We start from the raw sequence: 23,310 nt of genomic DNA, 5'->3' as shown, positions 1-23,310 counted from the left end.
TTGCAAATATTGACATGGAAGTTCTGGTTTTAGGATACTATGGCAAAAAAACCCTCCCCCACTGCAGCCTAATCATTTTAAAGTTAAACAGATTCTTTTTCTTTGCTTGTGGCCTCTTTTTTTTTATAATCCTCACATTTTTATAGAACTTGGGATGGGGGGGGGGAAGAGAGAATGCTTTCCTATGTTTTATTCATCACACCATAAATGACTTTTTGAAAAACATTGGAACTTTCTCAAAAACCTTCTCTTCCTCTTCTTTCAAATAGAATGTTTTCTGGATATCTGCACTTTTTATCCCTCCGAGCTGTAGTTATTATTTGATATATTTCGGTAATATTCTGCTTTAAGCACATGCAATACATGCAAATACTTTAAGCACATGCAAATACATCTTCCTCAACAGGTTTTCTAGCTGGAAGATAATTCATATATCAATATGTGCATTTATGTATGTATCAGAGATTTGAGGGAGGATAAATACCCCATGTCACAAACATGGAAAGGAATCGATTTAAAATATTTAAAATAAGATGGACCAAATTTTTTACTCCTAAAACATCTAAATTAAACATAATCTTCCCAGATAGTCAAATATTGTTAAGTTTAATTGGTCACTGGCATCAAGAGAACAAAACAAGATGAAAATCACTTTGATATAAAAGCCAATTAAAAGTGATGCAAAAGATGGATCTGGATCCTAAAAAGGATCTGAGCAGGACAACCTGCCACACAAGGAGCTACAGTGACAGCTGTGATGCCCCATACACCATTAAGGTGATTAGATTACAAATATGTAGCTTTAACACATGGCCTTTTGTCTGAGGGGCTTCCTTCTGAGAAACAGATTTTGATGTGTAGCCTTATATCCATGGATGGCAATTTATAGTTCAGGAAAGGGAACGGGAAAGAAAATAGATGGTAGCATATTGAGGGTACATATGTATATTCCACGTGAATATAGTAAACAAATAGAATAACAGTTCTAAAAGAATACCGTAGGAGTTATGCCAAATAGCCATGGGCTTCACCCCACAAACTCTATAATCGTGTCTATTCCAGGATAACACACACCAAAAAGAAAACTCCATTATGCAAGCAGCAACTCCCACTAGCTTGCATTCAATTTGAACTTGTTCTCTCCCATCTAGATCTTCACAGGCTCCAGGCACCAAGACATAGTAATAGCAGCACCTCTGCACAACTCAGGGTAATAATTTATGCTTTGATATCATCAGCATACTAATGAAATGTTAATTTATAATTTATGCTTTTGATATCAAAAGCATAATAATTTATGCTTTTGATATCATCAGCATACTCTAAAATGTTGGAGGACCTTTCCCAAGAGTTTCACATACTGTAAATGTTAACAATCAAGGTGGTGAGGACTGATTCCTGTGGTACCTGGTAAATGATGTGTCACTTGATCAACCTTTTCTACAATAGATTAAAACTATTCATAGAGAATGGAGAAGAAGCACTGCAAAACTCTTCCTCAATCCCTAACCATCACAGGAGGTCCAGTAAGATAATATGATTGATGGTGTTAAAGACTGCAATAAGGGAGGAGAAATATGTATGTTTCACCTCCTTTGTCACCAAATTATAGACACAAACATGGACATAGATTCATTTATGGTTGAGTTGGCTTTTTGTCTTTCTTCACTACCACTCCAGACATCATCTTTCAGAGGGACTTAGTAAACTAAGGCACCAAGTGAAAATGGCATCCAGAAAGAAGCTACTCGTGGGTAATAGAATGAAGTTCCAGTTTGCATCCTGATACCCAGTTTTGAGCTGAACTGTCTATCAAGCAGTTGGGAAAGTCCCCAATTGTTCTCTTGAAATCAAGATGGTTGTAAATCCAGGATTGTCATAGAAAACCTTTGCTGCATTTGACCAAAATGAATTTGCCAACATTTTTTGCAAAGAATCTGTGATACATAGCGAGACTATTGTAGAAAAGCAACACAAAGCAGAGTCACTTGTATGTTCTGTTTTTATTGATCATTAGCATAATAATTTTATGATTTCATTTTCTGTCTGATCCAGTCAAGATATGAGCTGATCTTAGTGTAGATTCCAAAATTATTAGGATCCCCACAACCTTCTCCCCAACTCACTAATCCAAGTAGGAACCAGGTGTTCTTGAATTTTACAACCATAGGACCACCACTGTCTCCATGACAAGAATCTCGTATATCTCCTGGTATCCCTGCACAGAACATGTTATCTGTTAAAGAATTCCACATAGAATGGATACAGTCATTCCGTGATGCTACAGGGATTTCAATAAAATTGAGAACAGAGGAGAAGTTCTTCTTACTATTCGCACTCTGGCTTCCCCAGCCTGTTACTATTGTTTGAATCCCTTCTGTCATCAACTGTTGATTTGCCAGGTTTTGGGTAGGCAGGCAAATGGGTATAATATACTTATTGACAACAACTGGGTGGGATAGATGTAGTATTGCAATATCGTTATCATAGGTGTCTGAAGAGTAATTTTCATGAAAGAATATCTTGTCAGCAATGATAGTTATTTCACTTTCATCTATTCGTCGTCGGTGATATTTCCCTGTAACATAAAAATTTGGAAATATTATTTTCTTGAAAGTAAGCCAAGTCTATCTTTCTCCAAACAGTTAAAAAAGACATTTAATAAAGGTTGAACATTCTCCCTGAATATTAGAATAAGCAAACTCCAAACTATAATAGGAATAAATAGCTACTCAATTATACTACAGATTTGCATGCAGCAGGAAAATTGCCTACTATATTGTTCTTGTTAACCCATAATCAGGAAAAATGGAAAGGAAAGAGAAAACATGCATATAATGGAATTGGATGGAGAAAATTAGAACAGAGGTGGGTGGACTGAAGACCATTCATTCTGTATAGCTTGTTGGTTGAAGAGGATGGGAGATGCAAAAAAACATTTTATACACATTTCACTTTTTCAAACCAAGAAGAGATGAAGTATATGAATGCCAGATATTTTTAAAAAATTAAGAAAAGCCTGCATGTGTTGTGATTCAGGGTCAGCCTGTGGGTTCGGCAGTTGGGTCGGACGACTCAGAGGAGGAGGAGGGGGGTGTTGAAGAGCTTGCTGATGATGGCTTTGAGGCTCCGCAGAGCCCTCAGCCAGGCCCCTCCCACCTGGTGGAGACCCAGCTGTGTGAGCCTGACAGCGTGGATGAAGATGACCCACACCTGGCCCTGTTCAAGGACGCCCGACACAGGAGGCAGTCAATCAGGAGTAAACAGAGGAAGGCAATGGGGCACCTCAGAAGGAGGCAGAGAGAGGCCACGCCCTGAGCTGTATTTAAGGGGAATGTGTGGGAGGGCTGGTTTGCTGAAGGCAACCGCTTGGATAGTTCGTTTCATAGCTCCTGTTTCATGGTTGGTGTCTGTTTTATGTTAATAAATTTGGCAGGCTTTATTCCAGCCTCTTGCCGTTTGTAAAGGGGTTGTCCCTGCCTTTTCTGCAGGGCCGGTAGCAGGCTGGTACAGAACAGCATGGAACAGATAATAGGTTCCTCTAATCCAGGGGTGTCAAACTTGCAACGTCATGTGACGTGTCACAACATATCATGACTTTTTTGCCATTGCTGGCAATGGGGTGGGTGCAGTTTTGCCATGATGCATCTGGCCTGCAGGCTGGCAGTTTAAGACCCCTGCTCTAATCTAACCCAGCATTTTCTTCCTATTGTGACCAAAGAGTGGCCCTGGGTAGTCCCCAGTCTGCCATTTGTGTTTTTCAACAGCTGGCACTGAGTGATAGACAGACTCCATAATAGTTAATTACATCAACAACTTTGTCAAATTCCCCCTTTTCAAGTCATCAAAATTAATATGGACAGCATTATATCTTCATAGTTTAAAAAGAGGCAGTGTCAACAAGTCCTCTTTTATCAGTCTTTTATCTTTCACCACTGAGCTTCATTAAATAATCTCATGTAATACTGCAAGAAATAATTGTAGTAATACTGCAAGAAAAGGAGAAAAACTCCTAGTCTAGTTTATTACATTGTGTATATAGGTAGATCTCGACTTACTAAGTTCATTTAGTGACCGTTTGCAGTTACAACCAGACTGAAAAAAGTGACTTGTGATATTTCTTCACATGAACATTGCAGCATCCCCATAGTCACCTAATCAAAATTCAGACCCTTGAGCAACTGACTCATATTTACAACGGTTGCAGTATCCCGGGGTCATGGGATCACTTTTTGTGACCTTTTTGACAAGCAAAGTCAATGGGGAAGCTAGATTCACTTAACAACTCCATGTCATTCACTTAACAACGGCACTAATACACTTAACAAACTGTGGCAAGAAAGGTCATAAAATGCGGCAGCATTCACTTGGCTACTGTCTCACTTAGCAATAGGACTTTTGGGCTCCACTGTGGCCATAAGTCCAGGACTACATAAGTAATTTTATATGTCAGTATAGGTCCCCATCTTACTTGCTGTGTAAGTCCTAAAACTCCCAAACATTCCTTTCCTCAGATTGGAAATATTCCAACCTTTTGATTATCTTTCTTGCCTTTTCTGGGCTTTTCAAGATTTGCTGAGTAACACATAGAAAAACAAAAAATCATATTTGTAACAGGTACGCCCTTGTAATGCAATCCAATCGCAATCAAAATTAACAAGTAAAAGCTAATAAATTCAATATGCACCATTAAATAACCACAGTAAAAATAACTCACAAAACTGAAGGACTCTAACTCTATAAATCTAATAAAATTTCAGTTTCACTTGCCACACAACTAACACAGCAGATCCTTCCAGACCCCAAATGCCTTTCTTTCGTATATATAAAACCATACATTTGGAAATAAATTTGTTTCTATAGAACGGGTCAACAAATTGTGGATGGAATAGTGAAATAGGCATGGGAGTTATGCTTTTGGTTCAATTACTTTTATTTATATCTATTTAAGAGTTCAATCCAGTGGTGGGATTCAACCAGTTTGCACCAGTTCAGCACAACTGGTAGCCAATTTTTTGTTGCCCAGGCCCAGAACAGACTTCTGGAAGCAGCATCCACACAGAGAACCAGTTGTTTACATATTTGAATCCCACCACTGGTTCAATCCAAATTTATCAGAACAATTCTGCAGATGCCATGCTGTGTCCCAAAGGCACTTCTGCACCTGGAGACAGGATTGATAAAAGTCAAAGCAAGAATCTATATATAGCTTCCTTAAACATCTGTCTACTCGTCCCAGCTTCTGCCAACCTAGCAGTTCGAAAGCACGTAAAAATGCAAGTAGAAAAATAGGGACCACTACGGTGGGAAGGTAACAGCGTTCCGTGCGCCTTTGGCATCTAGTCATGCCACATGACCACGGAGATGTCCTCAGACAAGCGCTGGCTCTTTGGCTTTGAAATGGAGATGAGCACCGGCCCCTAGAGTTGGAAACGACTAGCACGCATGTGTGGGGGAACCTTTACCTTTACCTTAAGGCTTAATTGCTTTCCGCAAGGCCTTGCTCCATTAATTATTCAAGATAAATTGCCTTCATGGATCAAGGCAATCGAGTCCAACCTTGCCAAACTAGGTTTCTCATCAGCCTCAATTCTCAAACTGGACTACGACCGAGCAAAACAAACCTTGTGTCAAAGGGTAGTAGAGGACATTGAGAGGCAAGGGGACTTAGGTATAGCTCTGCTGTTTCTGGCTCCAGACTCTATTAGATATGTGGTTACACCTGCCAGGTATCTTAGTCAGTTGGAGTCAGTAAACCACTGGAAAACATTCTCACTTGCACGGTGCTATGCATTTTCATTGGCCATCCTATACGGCAAGTATAAAAAGACACCATTGGCTGAAAGACTCTGCTTCCTGTGGTTCAGGAGAGTGGAGACCGTTGGACACATACTCCTTCAATTTTCTTTCTATAGAGATATTCGGAAAAACCATATCTTCCTCATAATTGATAGGTATCCTGGTCATTCAGAAAATATTTATCTCCAGTGGTTGCTTAAGGACGAGCAGGCAGTGATTACGGCACAGGTGGCTAGATTCTGCGCAGCAGCATTGGGGATTGGCCAGAAACATAAATAAACATTTTAAATCTTCTTAATAATCTTTTATAATTAATTTTATTACATGTTTTTATCCAGCATTAGACTATACTCAATGTATTTTTATTGTCAGGCCAGTATGATTCAGTTTTTCTGAAGGTAGCTAGGTTTTGTTATACTTTCTGTATAACTAGGCAGACCATGGTCATCCATTGATTACATCATTAATTATAATATATTGCTATGTCTTCTTGTGTTGGTTCTGTTTAGTTTTGTTTTATTTGAATGTTTAATTTATGTGTTGGCCTTTGGCTGTAATAATAAATTGAATTGAATTGAATTATATCTATTTTCACATGTTCCATCAAGCTACCCGCTATACACTCAAGTTCATGATCAGCAACTATCAGCTTAGATCCCTTCAGCTTATAGGTGAAATTAAAATTGTTGTTTTCTAAAATTGTTGTTCCAATGTGTATCACTGTTGCATTATATTTTTATTTAAATTTAAAAATTATTATAATTAACAGTTGAGCCCAAAATGTCCATTGCTAAGCAGGGACTTAAGTGAGTTGTGCCTCATTTTACATCCTTTTTTGCCTCAGTAGTTAAGTGAATCACTGCAGTTCTTAAGCGGATTGTGTGGTCATTCAGTGAATCAGGCTTTCCTCCATCGACTTTGCTTGTCAGAAGCTGGCTGGGAAGGTTACAAATGATGATCACATGATCCCAGGACAGGGCAACAGTCATAAATACATGTCAGTTGCCAAGAACCTGAATTCTGATCACATGATTATTGGGTTGCTGCAATAATTGTTAAGTGTGAAAACTGGTCATAAGTCACTTTTTTCAAGGTTGTTGTAACTGTGGATGGTTGTAAGTTGACAACTACCTATAAATCCTTTGGTCCTGCTCTTAGATTAAAAAAAAATCCCATAAGCTTGTTTTCAACTCTTGTAAACAGATGATGTAAGCATCTATTAAGGAACTTCCCCTGGCAGGATTAAGGAGTTTGCCTTTTCCCCTGTGGTCTCTGCCTGTGGAACATTCTACCACTGGAGGTAAGATCTGCTCTTACCCTCTTGGTCTTCTGGAAGGGCCTGGTTTTGCTGGTTGGCTTAGCGTCCTGATGGGAACACTCTTTGCTGGAGATGGTTGATGGGATAAGAGGAAGACCTTACTTCTGTGCCACCTGTCCCTTGATTCTAGTTTTTATACAATTCTTTTTATTTTAATTGTTTTTATATTTATTTTTATCTTCTGAAAGCCACCCAGAGTCATTTTATTACTGAGATGGATGTTTTATAAATTCAGTAAACAAATAATAAAATCATTGGAGAAACACTCTTCTAATTATGCCCCTTGAAATTCATATCTCAGACCCTAGGTCTAGGATCAAGAAGTAGAAATGTGAAAAGGCTGTGTACTTAGGAGCCTAAAGCAAATGGTCTCCTTAGGAGAATGCTGTTTCTCCCAATAGATCAAATCTGATTGATGACTAGGTGCCTCCAGCATTTAAGCCTCCACCTGAAAACAGGATGATGATTAATAGAACAAATTTTGTGTTCTGGGAAACCTTGATCTCATACCTTCTTATCTCTGAATATGCTAGTGGTAAGATACTTTTGTTTTTCTTAAATTTTATTGAAACTGGAATCATAGCTCTGATGTCAACTGTAAATGCTTGTGCCTGTTCATGGCCTTGGATTTTTATTGTCAGTTACCTTGCCTCACAGGCAAGGTAGTTTATTTAATGAAGTTTAAATTTGAATTTCTTGTTACTAAGAGTTATTTCTGGAAAGATCAGTTCAGACATACCAGTAGAATCTTTTTAGAATAATATTATTTTAGTTTGGCTCTCAATCAATCAGTCAGAATAGAGGTGGAAGGAAAGTGGAGGTCTTGTAGTCCAACCCCCTGCTCAAGCAAGAGACCCTATACCAGACATGTCAAACACAAGGCCCGGGGGCCAGATCCAGCCCGTGAAGTGGTTTCATGCGGCCCGCGAAGCCATCCTGGAAACAGTGAGGGAACAGCCCCCACTGCCTTGGCCCAGAGACCCTCCTTCTGCCAGAGACCCTCAGATCTGTCCCATAGGCACCCTTGATGCCAACGATGTAGAGCTGGCCATGCCCACCCAGTAGGCCATACGCACTGTAGCCACGCCCACCCACTAGGCCACGCCCACCCTGGCCACACCCTCAATAAAATTGAGTTTGACACCCCTGCCCTATACCATTTCAGACAGGTGGTTGTCCAGTCTTTTCTTTAAAAACCTCCATTGATGAAGCACCTAAGACTTCTGAAGGCAAGCTGTTCCACTGGTTCATTGCCTTCACTGTTAGGAAGTTTCTCCTTCATTCCAGGTTGCTTCTCTCCTTGATCAGTTTCCATCCATTGCTTCTTTTCTTGCCTTCTGGTGCTTTGGAAAATAAGTTGATCCCCTCTTCTTTGTGGCAGCCCCTCAAATACTGGAATACTGTTATCATGTCCACCCTAGTCCTTCTTTTCTCTAGACTGGGCATGAAGACTTGATGGATGTATCTACCCAGAGTTAGGAATTCAGAAATCTCTACAAAAATAGGCATTATACCAATGTTTCTCAACCTCAACGACTTTAAGATGGAATCGACATCCACACATTTTAAGTTGGTGAGATTGAGAAACACCGCATTATACAGGGTAAAAGACTTATTGACACATGCAATATTAAAAAAGAATACAGGCATTAGGGTTTTCCTTACCAAGGATCAGTTTGATTCTCGATTCTCGAAACACACAATGTGCAGCTGTCAATACCCAAGCAGGATGAATGAGAACACCACCACATTTAAATTCTCCTGCACTATTGCCCAACATAACCTGCAATGGAAGGAGGAAAAGGCTGTTAAATCTGTTCCCTTGCCCATCGCGTTCTGTATTTTGCTCTGCTGGTGATCATAGAATCTGAATTTACCAAATTGTTAGGTCAAATGCAATAGCCCTTGGATGTTTTGCTGGTCAGGATATTCTGAATGGAATGGAAATCATTGGGACAAATACTGTAGGAACTGCATAAAATTAAATTTACATTTCTTCTGATGTACTTATCTTTCCAATTGGTATTGAAGTTGTCACTTTTATGCTCAGAAAACTGTTTGAATATATTATATTACAGTAACTCAAATGGAATTCTTAATTTGGTCACAGCTCAGGCTGAGTGCTTGTCATCTTCTCTGAAAATTCTTTACTGTCTTGAAATAATTCTAAAATGGAGTTGCAGGTGAGGATTCAAAGTGCTGTTAGCCCTAATTTTAAATTACAGTTGCTTCTGCATTGCCCAGTGTCCTTTTGCAATGCAATGCAATGACTGTATATCCCAATCCCAGGATGAGAGTCCTGAGAATTCCATTCTTAGACATCTGTGTGGTGTAAGCTTAAGTGAAGCTGGTATGTTGTTCAACAAAGCAATTTGGAAAAATCAGGTCTCCTTAACTGGTTATAGTAACTAGAATCCATTATACAATGCATCAGCTCCAAATCCTCTTTTTTTGTAGACTTCAAACTTCAGCAATCCCTCTGACATGGTTGCTGAAAGGTTACAGCATAGCTTCCTACCATTTTGAAGTAGAAAACTATACTGTAAGTCCTAACATAGGAATATCACAATTAAAAAAAACACACAAAATTCAGCCCTACTCATTCATATGCTATAGGTCATTCACTTCCTCTTTGTAGCCCTTAAGTCATCTTCCCATTCTTAAGTATGTTCCCTAGATACCTAAAAGTTTTCCAATCTGATATATTCTAAGCCTTTTGCTTTGACATGACAGTATTTGTCAAGAAAATATAATGAACAGTATATGGCGGCGCCTGGAATGGCTGCGGCTGCATTGGCTCTTGAAGGTGAATAGTTTTGGGAGGGATAGTAAGGGCTATAGGCCACATGATCAGGAAGATTTTAACGTGTTTGAGCAACATGGTGGAACTAAGGTAACATATGACATACGACCGACAATCTTTGCTGGCCTGGCGAGTTTCTAGTTGTTTTGGAACTGTTGGTGAGACCATTAAAAGTCGTTGGCGCTGTTTGAATTTGTTCTGCCAGCAGCAAGATCTGACTGCTGGCCCAGTGATGGATTCTACTGCAAATCAGGGCTGTTTCCAGAGGAGGAGAGGACCTGGAGCTTATGGAGTGAAGGAACTGGATGAGGCTGTCGGCAGGCCCAGAGGAAGAGAGAGAGGCTTTTGGAGGAGTTGGTGGCGGCGGCAGCAGCGTACTCCAGGGGCGAAAAGAAGCAAGGCCTCTTTAAGGAAAGGGTGGAAGAGTCAGGATCAGAAAAAGGAAAGAAGGCGAGGTTGTCAGAATACAAGCGAATTTGAGGGCTAATCCACATGGAGCCCCATTTCCATCTGTCCTGTTTGCCATCATTCACTCCCTAGAGACTAAAATGGACAATGTGAAATTTGAACGGGCCCCGAACAAGGAGTATATATCGGAGGTGGTGACCCTTTGAGAGCTGTATGCAACGAAATTTCATTTTGATGTATGCCAATTGGTGTACATTCAAAGTGACAATAAAGTTATCATCATCTGATGTTGTAGACACTGAAATAAAAAGGACTTACAGGCCAATACATGGAATAAAACAGATGCCCATTTCACAGAAAGATCAAAGCTACTACAAAATGAAGATTTCATTACTACATACTTGCCAAGGGCTGTCTCCTCTTTTTCCAGGATTACCCCCAATTATTTTTGCAACCTTTAATTTGGATTCCACAATTCTCCCACAGGAATACTCCACTGCAAAAAGGAAGGAAAAGAAAATTTGAATTACCACTATTATACCCTAACAATTATCCCAATATTCAACCAAGATTTTTCAGCTGGTTTGTATTTTGCCTCTTTCTAAAGGTTTTTTAATTCCTATAAACTGCCCTCTCAATTTCTCATTTACTCAAATAGTGGGAAATGTTCTCCCAATTACTTTGGCTTTTATAAGGAAAGTTAAGTATTTTTATACTTATATGACTGTGAGGTTGTGTTTTATTTATTTCTGATAAATGTTCAGTAATACCTGAATATTTTCATGAGTAGAAAAGAGAAGTCTGGAAAATCGGATGCTTTTTATTTCTTTATCTCCAAGTTTGCTAGGGTACAGATTTCCTATTTCTTCTGTTTAGCCACTAGGAACTGCTGAAATCCAGCAAAGGAGTTACATGTAGGATGTTCTGAGATAGTAATATTTGGCAAACCATTATTCATTTCTCAGGTTCCAAGAAGCTCATAACAACATTTATGCTGGGGTACTACAGGTGGAAACCTTATTTCACTCAGAAATGTTTTCTTGTCCCAAGTATAAAGTGGCATGTTACAGTTAATTCATTGAGTAACTGTCACACTGAAACTTCTTGAATTGTCTTCTTTCAAGTTTCTATAGATTCTATGTTGAATCTGAGAATTCTAGTAAACTCAGCACATTGGGCAGGGGTGGAGAAATAGTTTGGAAATGATGGTTTGATTCAGACTGAAGAGTGCTGTTTCATTCTTGTTTACTTGGAATTATATCCTCCTGTTCTTAAGTAAACATACTTCATAGTAAGTATATTTAGAATTACATCTTAAACATTACTAAAATCAATGCAATTTCAAAGGTATTTGATTCATGTCTTTCTTTGCCAACAGAACATGCCTTCTGCTGGTAATTTGTATGATGCAAAGTCATCCATCTCTAATTCAATGTATCGTTATACCAAGAAAATCCCAATAAAAATGTATGTCTTATTCATGGAGTTTCCAAAGCCATGTTTGCTTACGCAGTACCTAGAACTGATATTTAGTCCATACACTTCTCACCCCTCCAGTTAATGATCGGCTATCAGAGTCACAATTATTTTGAAGGCCCCTGAATCCACAACTGCCATCCTACCAGGATCATAATTCATAACCTTGAGGTTTCTTAATGCAAGAACCTTGTCTTACTGAGGATTCATTTGTATTTCTTAACAATAGCAATCACACTTAGACTTATATACCACTTCACAATGCTTTACAGCCCTCTCTCCTCTAAGTGGTTTACAGAGTCAGCCTATTGCCTCCAACAATCTGGCTCCTCTTTTTACCAACCTTAGAAGGATAGAAGGCTGAGTCAACCTTGAGCCATGAGACTCAAACTGCCAAACTGCTGGCAGCCAGGAGTCAGCAGTAGTAGCCTGCAGTACAGCATTCTACCCACTGCACCACCAGGGCTTTTAATCTACATAACAGGTTCTCAGGAGATACTTTTGTAACACTTGCTAAGTAGAAAAGTTAAAATAAAACAATTTTAAATAAAATATAAAATGGATCATGGAAGAACAACAGTTTCCTTTTAGAAATAAGGGATGTAGGAAATTTTCCCCTTCACGGATTACTGCCTTGTCGTGGCGAAGGGGCTTGCGTAATTCAATGAAGCTATGAGCTATGCCGTGCAGGGCCACCCAAGACGGAAAGGTCATAGCAGAGAGTTCTGACAAAACGTGATCCACTGGAGAAGGAAATGGCAAACCACTCCAGTATCTTTGCCATGAAAACCCTATGGACAGTACCAAAAGGCAAAACGATATGACGCTGGAAGATGAGCCCCTCAGGTCGGAAGGCGTCCAATATGCTACTGGGGAAGAGCAGAGGGCTAGTACTAGTAGCGCCAGAAAGAATGAAGCGACTGGGCCAAAGCCGAAAGGACGCTCAGCTGTGGATATGTCTGGTGGTGAAAGGAAAGTCCGATGCTGTAAAGATTTTTTCTCCATAGGAACCTGGAATGTAAGATCCATGAATCAAGGAAAGCTGGACGTGGTCAAACAAGAGATGACAAGACTAAACATCGACATCTTAGGTATCAGCGAACTAAAATGGACAGGAATGGGTGAATTTAATTCAGATGACCATCAGGTATACTACTGCGGGCAAGAATCCCTCAGAAGAAATGGAGTAGCCTTCATAGTCAATAAAAGAGTAGGAAAAGCAATACTGGGATACAATCCTCAAAATGACAGAATGATCTCAGTTCGAATCCAAAGCAAACCATTCAATATCACAGTAGTCCAAGTCTATGCCCCAACCACCGGTGCTGAAGAGAATGAAATTGACCGGTTCTATGAAGCCCTACAGCACCTTATAGAACTAACAACCAAAAATGATGTCCTTATCATCATGGGGGATTGGAATGCTAAAGTAGGAAGCCAAAAGATAACTGGAATAACAGGCAAGTTTGGCCTTGGAGTACAAAATGAAGCAGGGCACAGGCTGATAGAATTTTGTCAAGAGAATACGATGGTCATAGCAAACACTCTTTTCCAACAACCCAAGAGACGGCTTTACACATGGACATCACCAGACGGTGAACACAGAAATCAGATTGACTATATGCTCTGCAGCCAAAGATGGAGAAGCTCTATACAGTCAGTAAAAACAAGACCAGGAGCTGACTGTGGCTCAGACCATGAGCTTCTTGTTGCAAAGTTTAGGCTTAAATTAAAGAAAGTAGGGAAAAGCGCTAGGCCAGTCAGGTATGAATTAAATCATATCCCTGTTCAATATACAGTAGAGGTGACAAATAGATTTAAGGAATTAGATCTGATAGACAGAGTGCCTGAAGAACTATGGACAGAGGTTCGCAACATTGTACAAGAGCCAGACATCCTAGAATGTGAAGTGAAGTGGGCCTTAGAAAAGCTGAGCAACAACAAAGCTAGTGGAGGTGACAGTATTCCAGCTGAGCTATTCAAAATCTTAAAAGAGGATGCAGTAAAAGTGCTACACTCAATTTGCCAGCAAATTTGGAAAACTCAACAGTGGCCACAGGATTGGAAAAGATCAGTTTACATTCCAATTCCAAAGAAAGGCAGTGCCAAAGAATGTTCAAACTATCGCACCATTGCACTCATTTCTCATGCTAGTAAAGTTATGCTTAAAATTCTACAAGCTAGACTCCAGCAGTATGTGGATCGAGAACTACCAGAAGTACAGGCAGGATTTCGAAGAGGCAGAGGAACTAGAGATCAAATTGCCAACATACGCTGGATCATGGAGAAAGCTAGGGAGTTCCAGAAAAACATCTACTTCTGCTTCATTGACTATGCTAAAGCCTTTGATTGTGTGGATCATAACAAACTGTGGCAAGTCCTTAAAGAGATGGGCATACCAGACCATCTTATTTGTCTCTTGAGAAACCTATATGTGGGCCAAGAAGCAACAGTGAGAACTGGACACGGAACCACTGATTGGTTCAAAATTGGGAAAGGAGTCCGGCAAGGCTGTATACTGTCGCCTTGCCTATTTAACTTATATGCAGAGCACATCATGAGAAAGGCAGGGGTAGATGAATCAAAAGTTGGAATTAAGATTGCCGGAAGAAACATCAACAACCTAAGATATGCAGATGATACCACTCTAATGGCAGAAAGTGAAGAGGAACTAAAGAGCCTCTTGTTGCGAGTGAAGAAGGAGAGTGCAAAACTTGGGTTGAAACTAAACATTAAGAAAACCAAGATCATGGCATCCGGCCCTCTCAATTCCTGGCAAATAGATGGGGAAGAAATGGAGGTAGTGACAGATTTTATTTTCCTGGGCTCCAAGATCACTGCAGATGGGGACTGTAGCCAAGAAATTAAAAGACGCTTGCTCCTTGGGAGGAAAGCAATGGCAAATCTAGACAGCACACTAAAAAGCAGAGACATCACCCTGTCAACAAAAGTGCGTATAGTCAAGGCTATGGTCTTCCCAGTTGCAATGTATGGCAGTGAAAGCTGGACCATAAGAAAGGCTGAGCGCCAAAGAATTGAAGCCTTTGAACTGTGGTGCTGGAGAAGACTCCTGCGAGTTCCTTGGACTGCAAGGCGATCAAACCGGTCAGTCCTAGAGGAGATCAACCCTGACTGCTCTTTAGAAGGCCAGATCCTGAAGCTAAAACTCAAATACTTTGGCCACCTAATGAGAAGGAAGGATTCACTGGAGAAGAGCCTAATACTGGGAAAGATTGAGGGCAATAGAAGAAGGGGACGACAGAGAATGAGGTGGCTGGATGGAGTCACTGAAGCAGTAGGCGTGAGCTTAAATGGACTCCAGAAGATGGTAGATGACAGGAAGGCCTGGAGGAACGTTGTCCATAGGGTCGCGATGGGTCGGACACGACTTCGCAACTAACAACAACAGGAAATTTTATTCAATACACAATCCATGACAGCTCAGTTGGCAGAACATTAAGCCACTAGAACTGCTTGCAAAATTGATCATGGATTTTGCTCTTTGCATGTTTTTGTCACACAGGGAGGTGTGAACTCAGTTAGGGTTTTCTCACTTTTTTTCCAAAAGAATTCCAACTTACTTTTTCACAAGTATTTAAAAGTCTTAGGGAAACAGCCAGCTGGTATTCTGGAAAAAAACCCATTATGTGATTTTTGGTGAGCCTAAATGCATTTTTCTTTGAACAAGGCTGATTCACAGAAACAGTATATAATGCTTGTCCCTCAGTAAAATAAACAGCAATATTTCTATAGTGTACCGAATAATATTCTCATGATTAATATGTTCTAAGCAATAAGAGATTGGTAAATTTTAAAAATCACACTGCAAAATCTAACACACTTTAAATAATGTTTACATAAATGTATGTTTGCCTGATCATCTCTTTACCTGAAGGTGCACAAGAAGTATGATTATCCATCAGGTGGTAGTCCAAAGCACAGCTGCACAAACGGTATTGCTTATTGTTTCCTTCACTCTCATGGCAAAAATGTTCACAGCCACCATTGGCAATGGAGCAGTTAGTGTAGATGACCTCTGGGCAGCAAAAATAGAATGGCATGACATGTTCTTATGACAAAAAATTAATTAATCATTACGGATCAGTTAATATCATATATCCTTTCCCTATAAAGTTATGTGGTGGCACAAAAGTTAGAATGCAGTTTTGTAGGCACACTCTACCCACATACCAGAACTTCAATCCTAACAGGTTCAAGGTTGACTCAGCCTTCTATATTTCTGAGGTCGGTAAAATGAGGCCCCAGATTCTTTTGACAATATACTGGCTCTGTAAACCCCTTAGAGAGGCTGCAAAGCACTACGAAGCGGTATATAAGTCTAAGTGCTATTGCTATTGCAATGTGAAAAATGAAATTGGCAAAATCATGTGTCTAGCAAATCATAATCTTGTGACCTAGACTCTAAAACTAGTGGTAAATGTGACAGTTGTAAATGTGACTACAAGTCATAAGTCCTTTTTCCAAAGTCATCATGACTTTGAACTATTGTTAAATGAACGGTTGTAAGTTAAGGCCTACCTGTATTACCATCCCATACATTTATGATTATAAATTAATCTTGTGGAATGGAAGTTGGTAACAAGGGCTGCATTGGAGATGCCATCACATATGCACATTATATAGTTGTAAGTAATCAATTAGAGTTGTTTGAGATAAGATAAGGAACCCATGGTATAATATCAGTGATAATAAATCTGAGTATCAAAAGTAGCATTACCATTTTGGCAGAATCGTCCCTCCCAGCCTTTGTTACATATGCAGTCAAATCGCCCAATGCCATCCTGACAGAATCCATTCAAACATGGGCTGGAAACACACATATCTCCATCTAAAAAAAAAAGCATCAGAAAACCCAGATCATACAGATCTTCACAGTATTTATTTAACACTTGATGTATTTCTATTCATGTTTACTCCAAGAGCATAAAGTAATGGAAACGTTCTTTCATTTTGTCCCCACAATGATAACCCTGTAAGGAACTTAGCTGAGACGTAGTGACTGGCCACTTGGTGACTTTTTGTGACTGAGGATGGACTCGAACCAGGATGCCTCCCCTTCTAATCTGACTCCTTAGTACGTACAGAATGCAGTTCCTTTTTCTCTCAGCCACACAAATTCTTCCCTTTGTTATGATTCACTTCTTTTGAGTAAATGAGGTTCAGAAGATATTAGGAAAAAGAGATGCAGGAACTTGTTTGGAATTTAATCCTTTTTTCAAGGTTACAATAAAATACAGATATTTGTTTAGGCAGAGAGGGATATATTCATTTCTATATATTCTATATTCATTTCATGTGTACAGAGATGAGTAGGTATCAGGTTTGTGGATGAGAAATGAAGGTCATATATAAACAGAGGCACCGAATCAAGATCATGCGAAGTATTAGTACCGCTTTATAAAACCTTAGTGAGACCACACCTGGAATACTGCAACCAATTTTGGTCACCATACTACAAAAAAGATGCTGACACTTTGGAAAAAGTTCAGAGAAGAGCAACTAAGATGATCCAAGCCCTGGAAACTAAAACACATGAAGAACGGCTGCAGAACTTCGGTTTGTCTAGTCTAAAGAAGAAATAGGGGAGACACGATAGCACTATTCCAGTATTTGAAAGGCTGCCACAAAGACGAGGGGGTCAAATTATTCTCCATAGCACCAGAGGGCAGGACAAGAAATAATGGTTGGAAATTGATCAAAGAGAGAAGCAACCTGGAATTAAGGAGAAAGTTCCTAACAATTAACCAGTGGAACAGCTTGCCTTCAGAAATCATGGGGTCTCCCATCACTGGAGGTTTTTAAGAAAAGACTGGACAGTCATTTGGCTGAGATGGTATAGGTTCTCCTGCTTGAGCAGGGGGCTGGACTAGAAGACCTCCAAGGGCCCTTCTAGCTCTATTCTATTCCAATCCTTTATCAAAATCTATTTCAGGCTAATGGCAGAAAGTGAAGAACTAAAGAGCCTCTTGTTGCGGGTGAAGAAGGAGAGTGCAAAACTTGGGTTGAAACTTAACATTAACAAAACCAAGATCATGGCATCCGGCCCTCTCAATTCCTGGCAAATAGATGGGGAAGAAATGGAGGTAGTGACAGATTTTATTTTCCTGGGCTCCAAGATCACTGCAGATGGGGACTGTAGCCAGGAAATTAAAAGACGCTTGCTCCTCAAGAGGAAAGCCATGGCAAATCTAGACAGTACACTAAAAAGCAGAGATATCACCCTGTTAACAAAAGTGCGTATAGTCAAGGCTATGGTCTTCCCATTTGCAATGTATGGCAGTGAAAGTTGGACCATAAAAAAGGCTGAGCACCAAACAATGGAAGCCTTTGAACTGTGGTGCTGGAGAAGACTCCTGCTAGTCCCTTGGACTGCAAGGCAATCAAACCGGTCAGTCCTAGAGGAGATCAACCCTGACTGCTCTTTAGAAGGCCAGATCCTGAAGCTAAAACTCAAATACTTTGGCCACCTAATGAGAAGGAAGGACTCACTGGAGAAGAGCCTAATGCTGGGAAAGATTGAGGGCAACAGAAGAAGGGGACGACAGAGAATGAGGTGGCTGGATGGAGTCATTGAAGCAGTAGGCATGAGCTTAAATGGACTCCAGAAGATGGTAGAGGACAGGAAGGCCTGGAGGAACGTTGTCCATAGGGTCGCGATGGGTCGGACACGACTTCACAGCTAACAACAACAACAACATTTCAGGCTATTCCAATATTTCTATATACTAGGACAGGAGGAATAAAATAGTTGCTACTCTTGTTAAACCAATAGGTACTTACTTTGTTATAATTATAATTACTGAGTATGCTACCAGCTCACCCTGTAACTTTTCTAGCACAAACCATAAGGTAAAGGTAAAGGTTCCCCCGCACATGCATGCTAGTCGTTTCCAACTCTAGGGGCCGGTGCTCATCTCCGTTTCAAAGCCGAAGAGCCAGCGCTTGTCCGAGGACGTCTCTGTGGTCATGTGGCTGGCATGACTAGATGCCAAAGGCGCACGGAATGCTGTTACCTTCCCACTGTAGTGGTTCCTATTTTTCTACTTGCATTTTTTACATGCTTTCTAACTGCTAGGTTGGCAGAAGCTGGGACGAGTAACAGGGGCTCACTCTGTTACACGGCACTCGGGATTTGACCTGCCAAACTGCTGATCTTCTGATCGACAAGCTCAGCATCCTAACCCACTGAGCCACCACGTCCCTGCGCACAAACCAAAGAAAGGTATCTACTTAAATTAACACACAATCCCTTTCCAAGTGGAATTACTATTCAAGAAGAAACCTGGAAGGGAAAATGGTTTGGTTTTCTCTTGCTGGAAAGCTGAATGTTAGAGAGCTGTAAAATACTTAGCTGCTCATAAATTCATCTGACATATGTAAATCGCTAAATTGTAATGGGATGAAAAATCATTCATTTGCATTTTTATCATATTTCTTTTATTTGTATTGCTATTGCAAGGCTTCATTCTGCAGTTTTTGTTTTTGTTGATCAATGTTATTGCTTGGCACTCAAGTTGATTTTGGAATATTCATCAAACTGAGGAATTAAAAACAGGCCTATCATATGCCGGTAGCAAAATATCTAGACAACCACCCATAAGTTAGGAAAGAAATAAATCTTTAATTCTTTTCTATTATGTAGTTTTCTTGATTTCTGCAACTCAGATATTATAGCCCTAAGAAGATTTGGGATAGTTGATTTTCACATTAACAGCACAAACAGCTTCTTTTTTCTTGGTGAACAAAATTTCCTTTGCATTATTTGAGTTAATTTAGACTAGCTGTTTGCTTAGTGGTAGATTTATTGTGGAGTCACAAGGCTACAACAATAAATACTCAATTAACTGAAAGTTTCATTCCAATCTAGCCATTTATTTATTTATTTAAGAAAGTTAAGAAATTTATATAGCCATTTAACTCAACCAGTATGAGTTGTGAGTATTGTGGGTGGCTCACAATAATGAAAAAAACCACACCAAGAATTCAATTAAAATAAAAAGAACCCATAATAGGAGATCAGGAACTCACAATTATTATCTTCCTCCAGACAGATGGAGGAACCCATGCCACAAAGGGATTTAAAAGTAATAACCAACATCTTGAATTGACAACTTTGAAAACCAATACAGCTTACACACCTGAGGTATTACATGGATATCCTAAGGGTCCCAAGAACTGTCCACACAGCTGCTTTCTGTGCGTTATAGCTTCCAAATACTTTTCAAAGGTAGCCCTATGTAGAGTGTTTCAATAGTTCAGATGTGAGATGATCAGGGCATGAGTGACTGTTTGTAGGGACTCATAATCCAGGAAAGGGTGCAACTAGCACACAACATGAATTTGCCAAAGGCCTAGGTCATGAATGATAGTAAGGAAGGCTTCCTAATCAGGAACAGGCATGATTGGCACTGAGGGCTGTGTGTAAAATCTCTGCAACTTGCAAGGATAGAAAAATAGCTTGTTGTGATATCAGGGGGGCCTAAGACCCACTGCTATTCAGCTTTGATGGAACTGAGTTGAAACCAGTTCTTCCCTGGAAAGGGAAAGAATTACTTCTCTCAATAGCATAAAATCGAGCAAGTAATAAACTAATGGAACACAACTAATAAGAATGGAGTAAATACATAATGAAGAGGAGATATAAAAATGGTCACTAGAAATACTCAATACATCTTTACTCACCGATATATTTTGCCCAGAAAGCTAACTGAAAAGAAAAAAATAATAATTTAAAACTCTAAAAATCTTTTCTATAAGTAGCCATATTGTATAGCATCAACATTTTGCAGATTGTTTCTCAGTCTGATAATGAAAGAATGAACAATTATTCAGAGTCATTTATCCATCATATCCGCTATCATCCATCCAGCACAATGAAAATATAACCAATGTTTACAATATTTGCTTAAGCAGTGATGTTATTGTTTTGACATAAAGTCAACTGCCAATGCAATGGGCAATACAAATAGTAATAGTGGACTTAATTGGATATGATGGTACACCCATATAAACCATCCAATTTGAATCAAGTTCCACAATAATCAACCAAGGCCAAGAGAAGCCAAAACAAATAAGAAGTCGAAGTGTTTGTTTTTTTTTATAGCAAATGTTAGGAGTGATAATTTGGTAGTGAACAGTCTAATCCCAACAAAAAGTAGTCCCACCAGCTGCTAGGGTTAGAGAACATCTTGTGTCAGATTACTAAATTAGGATGTTTCTTTCTGCTCTTTAGTTTATTCTGCTCTTTCAATTGGATAATGAAGCTTCACTCTATTTCCCAATCTTTTAAAGAAACTTACAGTTTTTTCCATGGTTTCAAATATTTCACTAGCTTCTTCAAAATCACATTGTTCTTCTAAACATTCTCTTTCCAAGGAACCTGCCTTTAATTCTTCCAAGAAAGAATTTGCGCGCTTTTGAATCTTCAGGACACGATTGGCTTCTTGGCTGCTGTAAAACACTTGGGAATGGGCATATGGAGTATTTATGGTATTTTTATATTACTAGTTTCAGAAACATATTTGTGTTATATTATTTACCTGATATGAGAAATAATTTTTAAAGTAAGAAAAAACATGCTTTGGAGTAAAATAATGAAGCCAATGGAGATTACAATTATTGCTCCTAGGGCTATTCTGTAAAATCCAAACTCTGTTAATGAATGTAAACTCTTATGCTGCAACACCTATTTTTTCAAAGTGAGGTAAATTGTGTAATTCTACATGTACTTGTTTTCACATCAAGATGATGGTAAAATATACCCCATACTTCCAGTGTGTGACTAGGAATAATTGGAAAAAGGATTGTATTGTACAGAATCCAAATGACATTGGATTCTTTCAATTATGCTTAGAGACTATGCGGTGGCTGGCAGAATAGTTTAACCTGATGTTCAAAGGGATGACATACCTGAGGCTCCATATCCATTAAGCAATATGAAGGCAGCTGAAAATGCCAGAAGAGAAATGATTCTACCCATTGCACAACCGATTCCACAACTATGAGAACAACCATAAAAAAAATGGTGATTCGTTTTAGAGAAATACATATTTTTATATATTTTCAAGATTATATATTTAAGAAAGCACAGGCTGATATTTGATTCTTTCAGTAGGGCCTCCGAAGTCTCTTGCATAGTTTAACTTTACTCTTAGTTTTTTTTACCATATATTGGCCTTGGAAGTAGCGTCTTCCCATCTACCACTTCTGTCTCTTTATCTGATTAACTAGTTGGCAGCTTTCTGTTTATTTGCCAATAATTCAATTTAAGGTGTTTTTAAACTTTCTGTTCAAAATCTAGGCAATGCATGTTTAACTGAACCCAAGCCTAATCCAAAACCAAAACAAAGCATACACAAGATAACAGAACTAAACTAAATGTATTGTCAATTCTCTTTTAAACTTTCCCTGATGATAGTCTGCATTTCTTATCTCTCTTTGCATTTGATTTAGGTAAAAATATTGTTTAGGATTTTAAATGAAATATATGAACAACAAAAAAGATTTACTGACCTCCCTGGCTGAATCACAGTAGTCTATTCTTCCACCATTGAATGCAGAGGACACTAGTTAATCCATAACCTCAAATATTTACTCAGGAGATACACTTTGACAGCCTTTCTTTCAGTTAAACAAAAATGGCTCCTGTGGGATTCTACATGTAGAAAAGAAAATCAGGAATGGTTTGCTTTTTAACATGTGCTTTTCTTTCTGATTTTCTTCTCTACTTATTGTTTAGGTAAGCAATGGCTAATTAAAATAAATGGGGTTTTTTTCCTATAAATTAAACTCTATTTCAGCTTTTCTATAAATTCAACCCTACTTCAGGTTTATTGCTTTAACAAAAATGTTTAGCCTAAATATTGGATATTTGAAAAGTGAATCAGTCCTTCATGAAACTTTCCACATGTGATAGTATGAGATATCACTCTCTTTCATTTGTTGCCCTCACTTGTGTCATTGCTTTTTAAAGCCCTGCCGCCCTTCAACAGATATACTAAGAAATAGGACAGCGTACAAGGTCTTTTGACTAACACCTTCTAATTTTATACTTGGGACCCTCTAAAATTCTTAAGATTGCCTACCAACAATTTCAAGTTAAAGTGATCACAAGAGAGCACCAGAGAGCAATAGTTGTTTGTTCCTTACACTGATTATCCGAGTTTTTAGTGACATTCTGCCAGGAAGCAATCGTCTTAATCTAACATCAGATTTGTCAATGCTTCAGCTCCTAGAATTCCACCACCTTTTTTTCTGCAAGAGGTTAATTATGTTATCTCTTGCCTCCACTTACTTTTTATTTTAATTAGCATCAGCACTTTTCTTATTTTGGGGACTTTCAAGGCTTTTTTGATTCAGGCTAATTTCTTGTCCTTTACAGCTTAGTCCACCCTCCCTGTGGTGCTGTTCCATGTCTTCAAGGTGCTACTTAATGTAATTAAAAAAATAAATTCATCGTCTATGTCATGTCAAAATCATTTAATCC

At 39.1% G+C, this 23,310-nt stretch overlaps 1 protein-coding gene across 3 annotated transcripts; it reads right to left on the bottom strand.

Moving 5' to 3' along the window:
* Window positions 1–1,996: 1,996 nt before the first annotated feature.
* PROC (protein C, inactivator of coagulation factors Va and VIIIa) lies at window positions 1,997–22,372 on the bottom strand. Of its 3 annotated transcripts, XM_081328757.1 has the most exons (9): window positions 22,338–22,372; window positions 21,735–21,823; window positions 21,125–21,285; window positions 20,508–20,532; window positions 16,543–16,653; window positions 15,694–15,840; window positions 10,730–10,824; window positions 8,783–8,900; window positions 1,997–2,578 (listed from the first exon to the last, which is right to left on the bottom strand). In XM_081328757.1, the coding sequence occupies exons 2-9, from the start codon at window positions 21,802–21,804 to the stop codon at window positions 2,028–2,030; spliced, it is 1,278 nt and encodes a 425-aa protein (XP_081184883.1). In that variant the 5' UTR covers window positions 21,805–21,823; window positions 22,338–22,372; the 3' UTR covers window positions 1,997–2,027. The 3 variants fall into 3 exon arrangements, with proteins under 3 accessions (XP_081184883.1, XP_081184881.1, XP_081184882.1); XM_081328755.1 differs by lacking the exon at window positions 22,338–22,372 and having other exon boundaries at window positions 21,735–21,965; XM_081328756.1 differs by lacking the exons at window positions 15,694–15,840; window positions 22,338–22,372 and having other exon boundaries at window positions 21,735–21,966.
* Between the last annotated feature and the right edge of the window lie 938 nt (window positions 22,373–23,310).

Source organism: Vipera berus, assembly GCF_964194415.1.
Source record: "Vipera berus genome assembly, chromosome: 5".
Taxonomy (NCBI): Eukaryota; Metazoa; Chordata; class Lepidosauria; order Squamata; family Viperidae; genus Vipera; species Vipera berus.
This window is presented reverse-complemented; position numbering and strand designations above follow the sequence as displayed.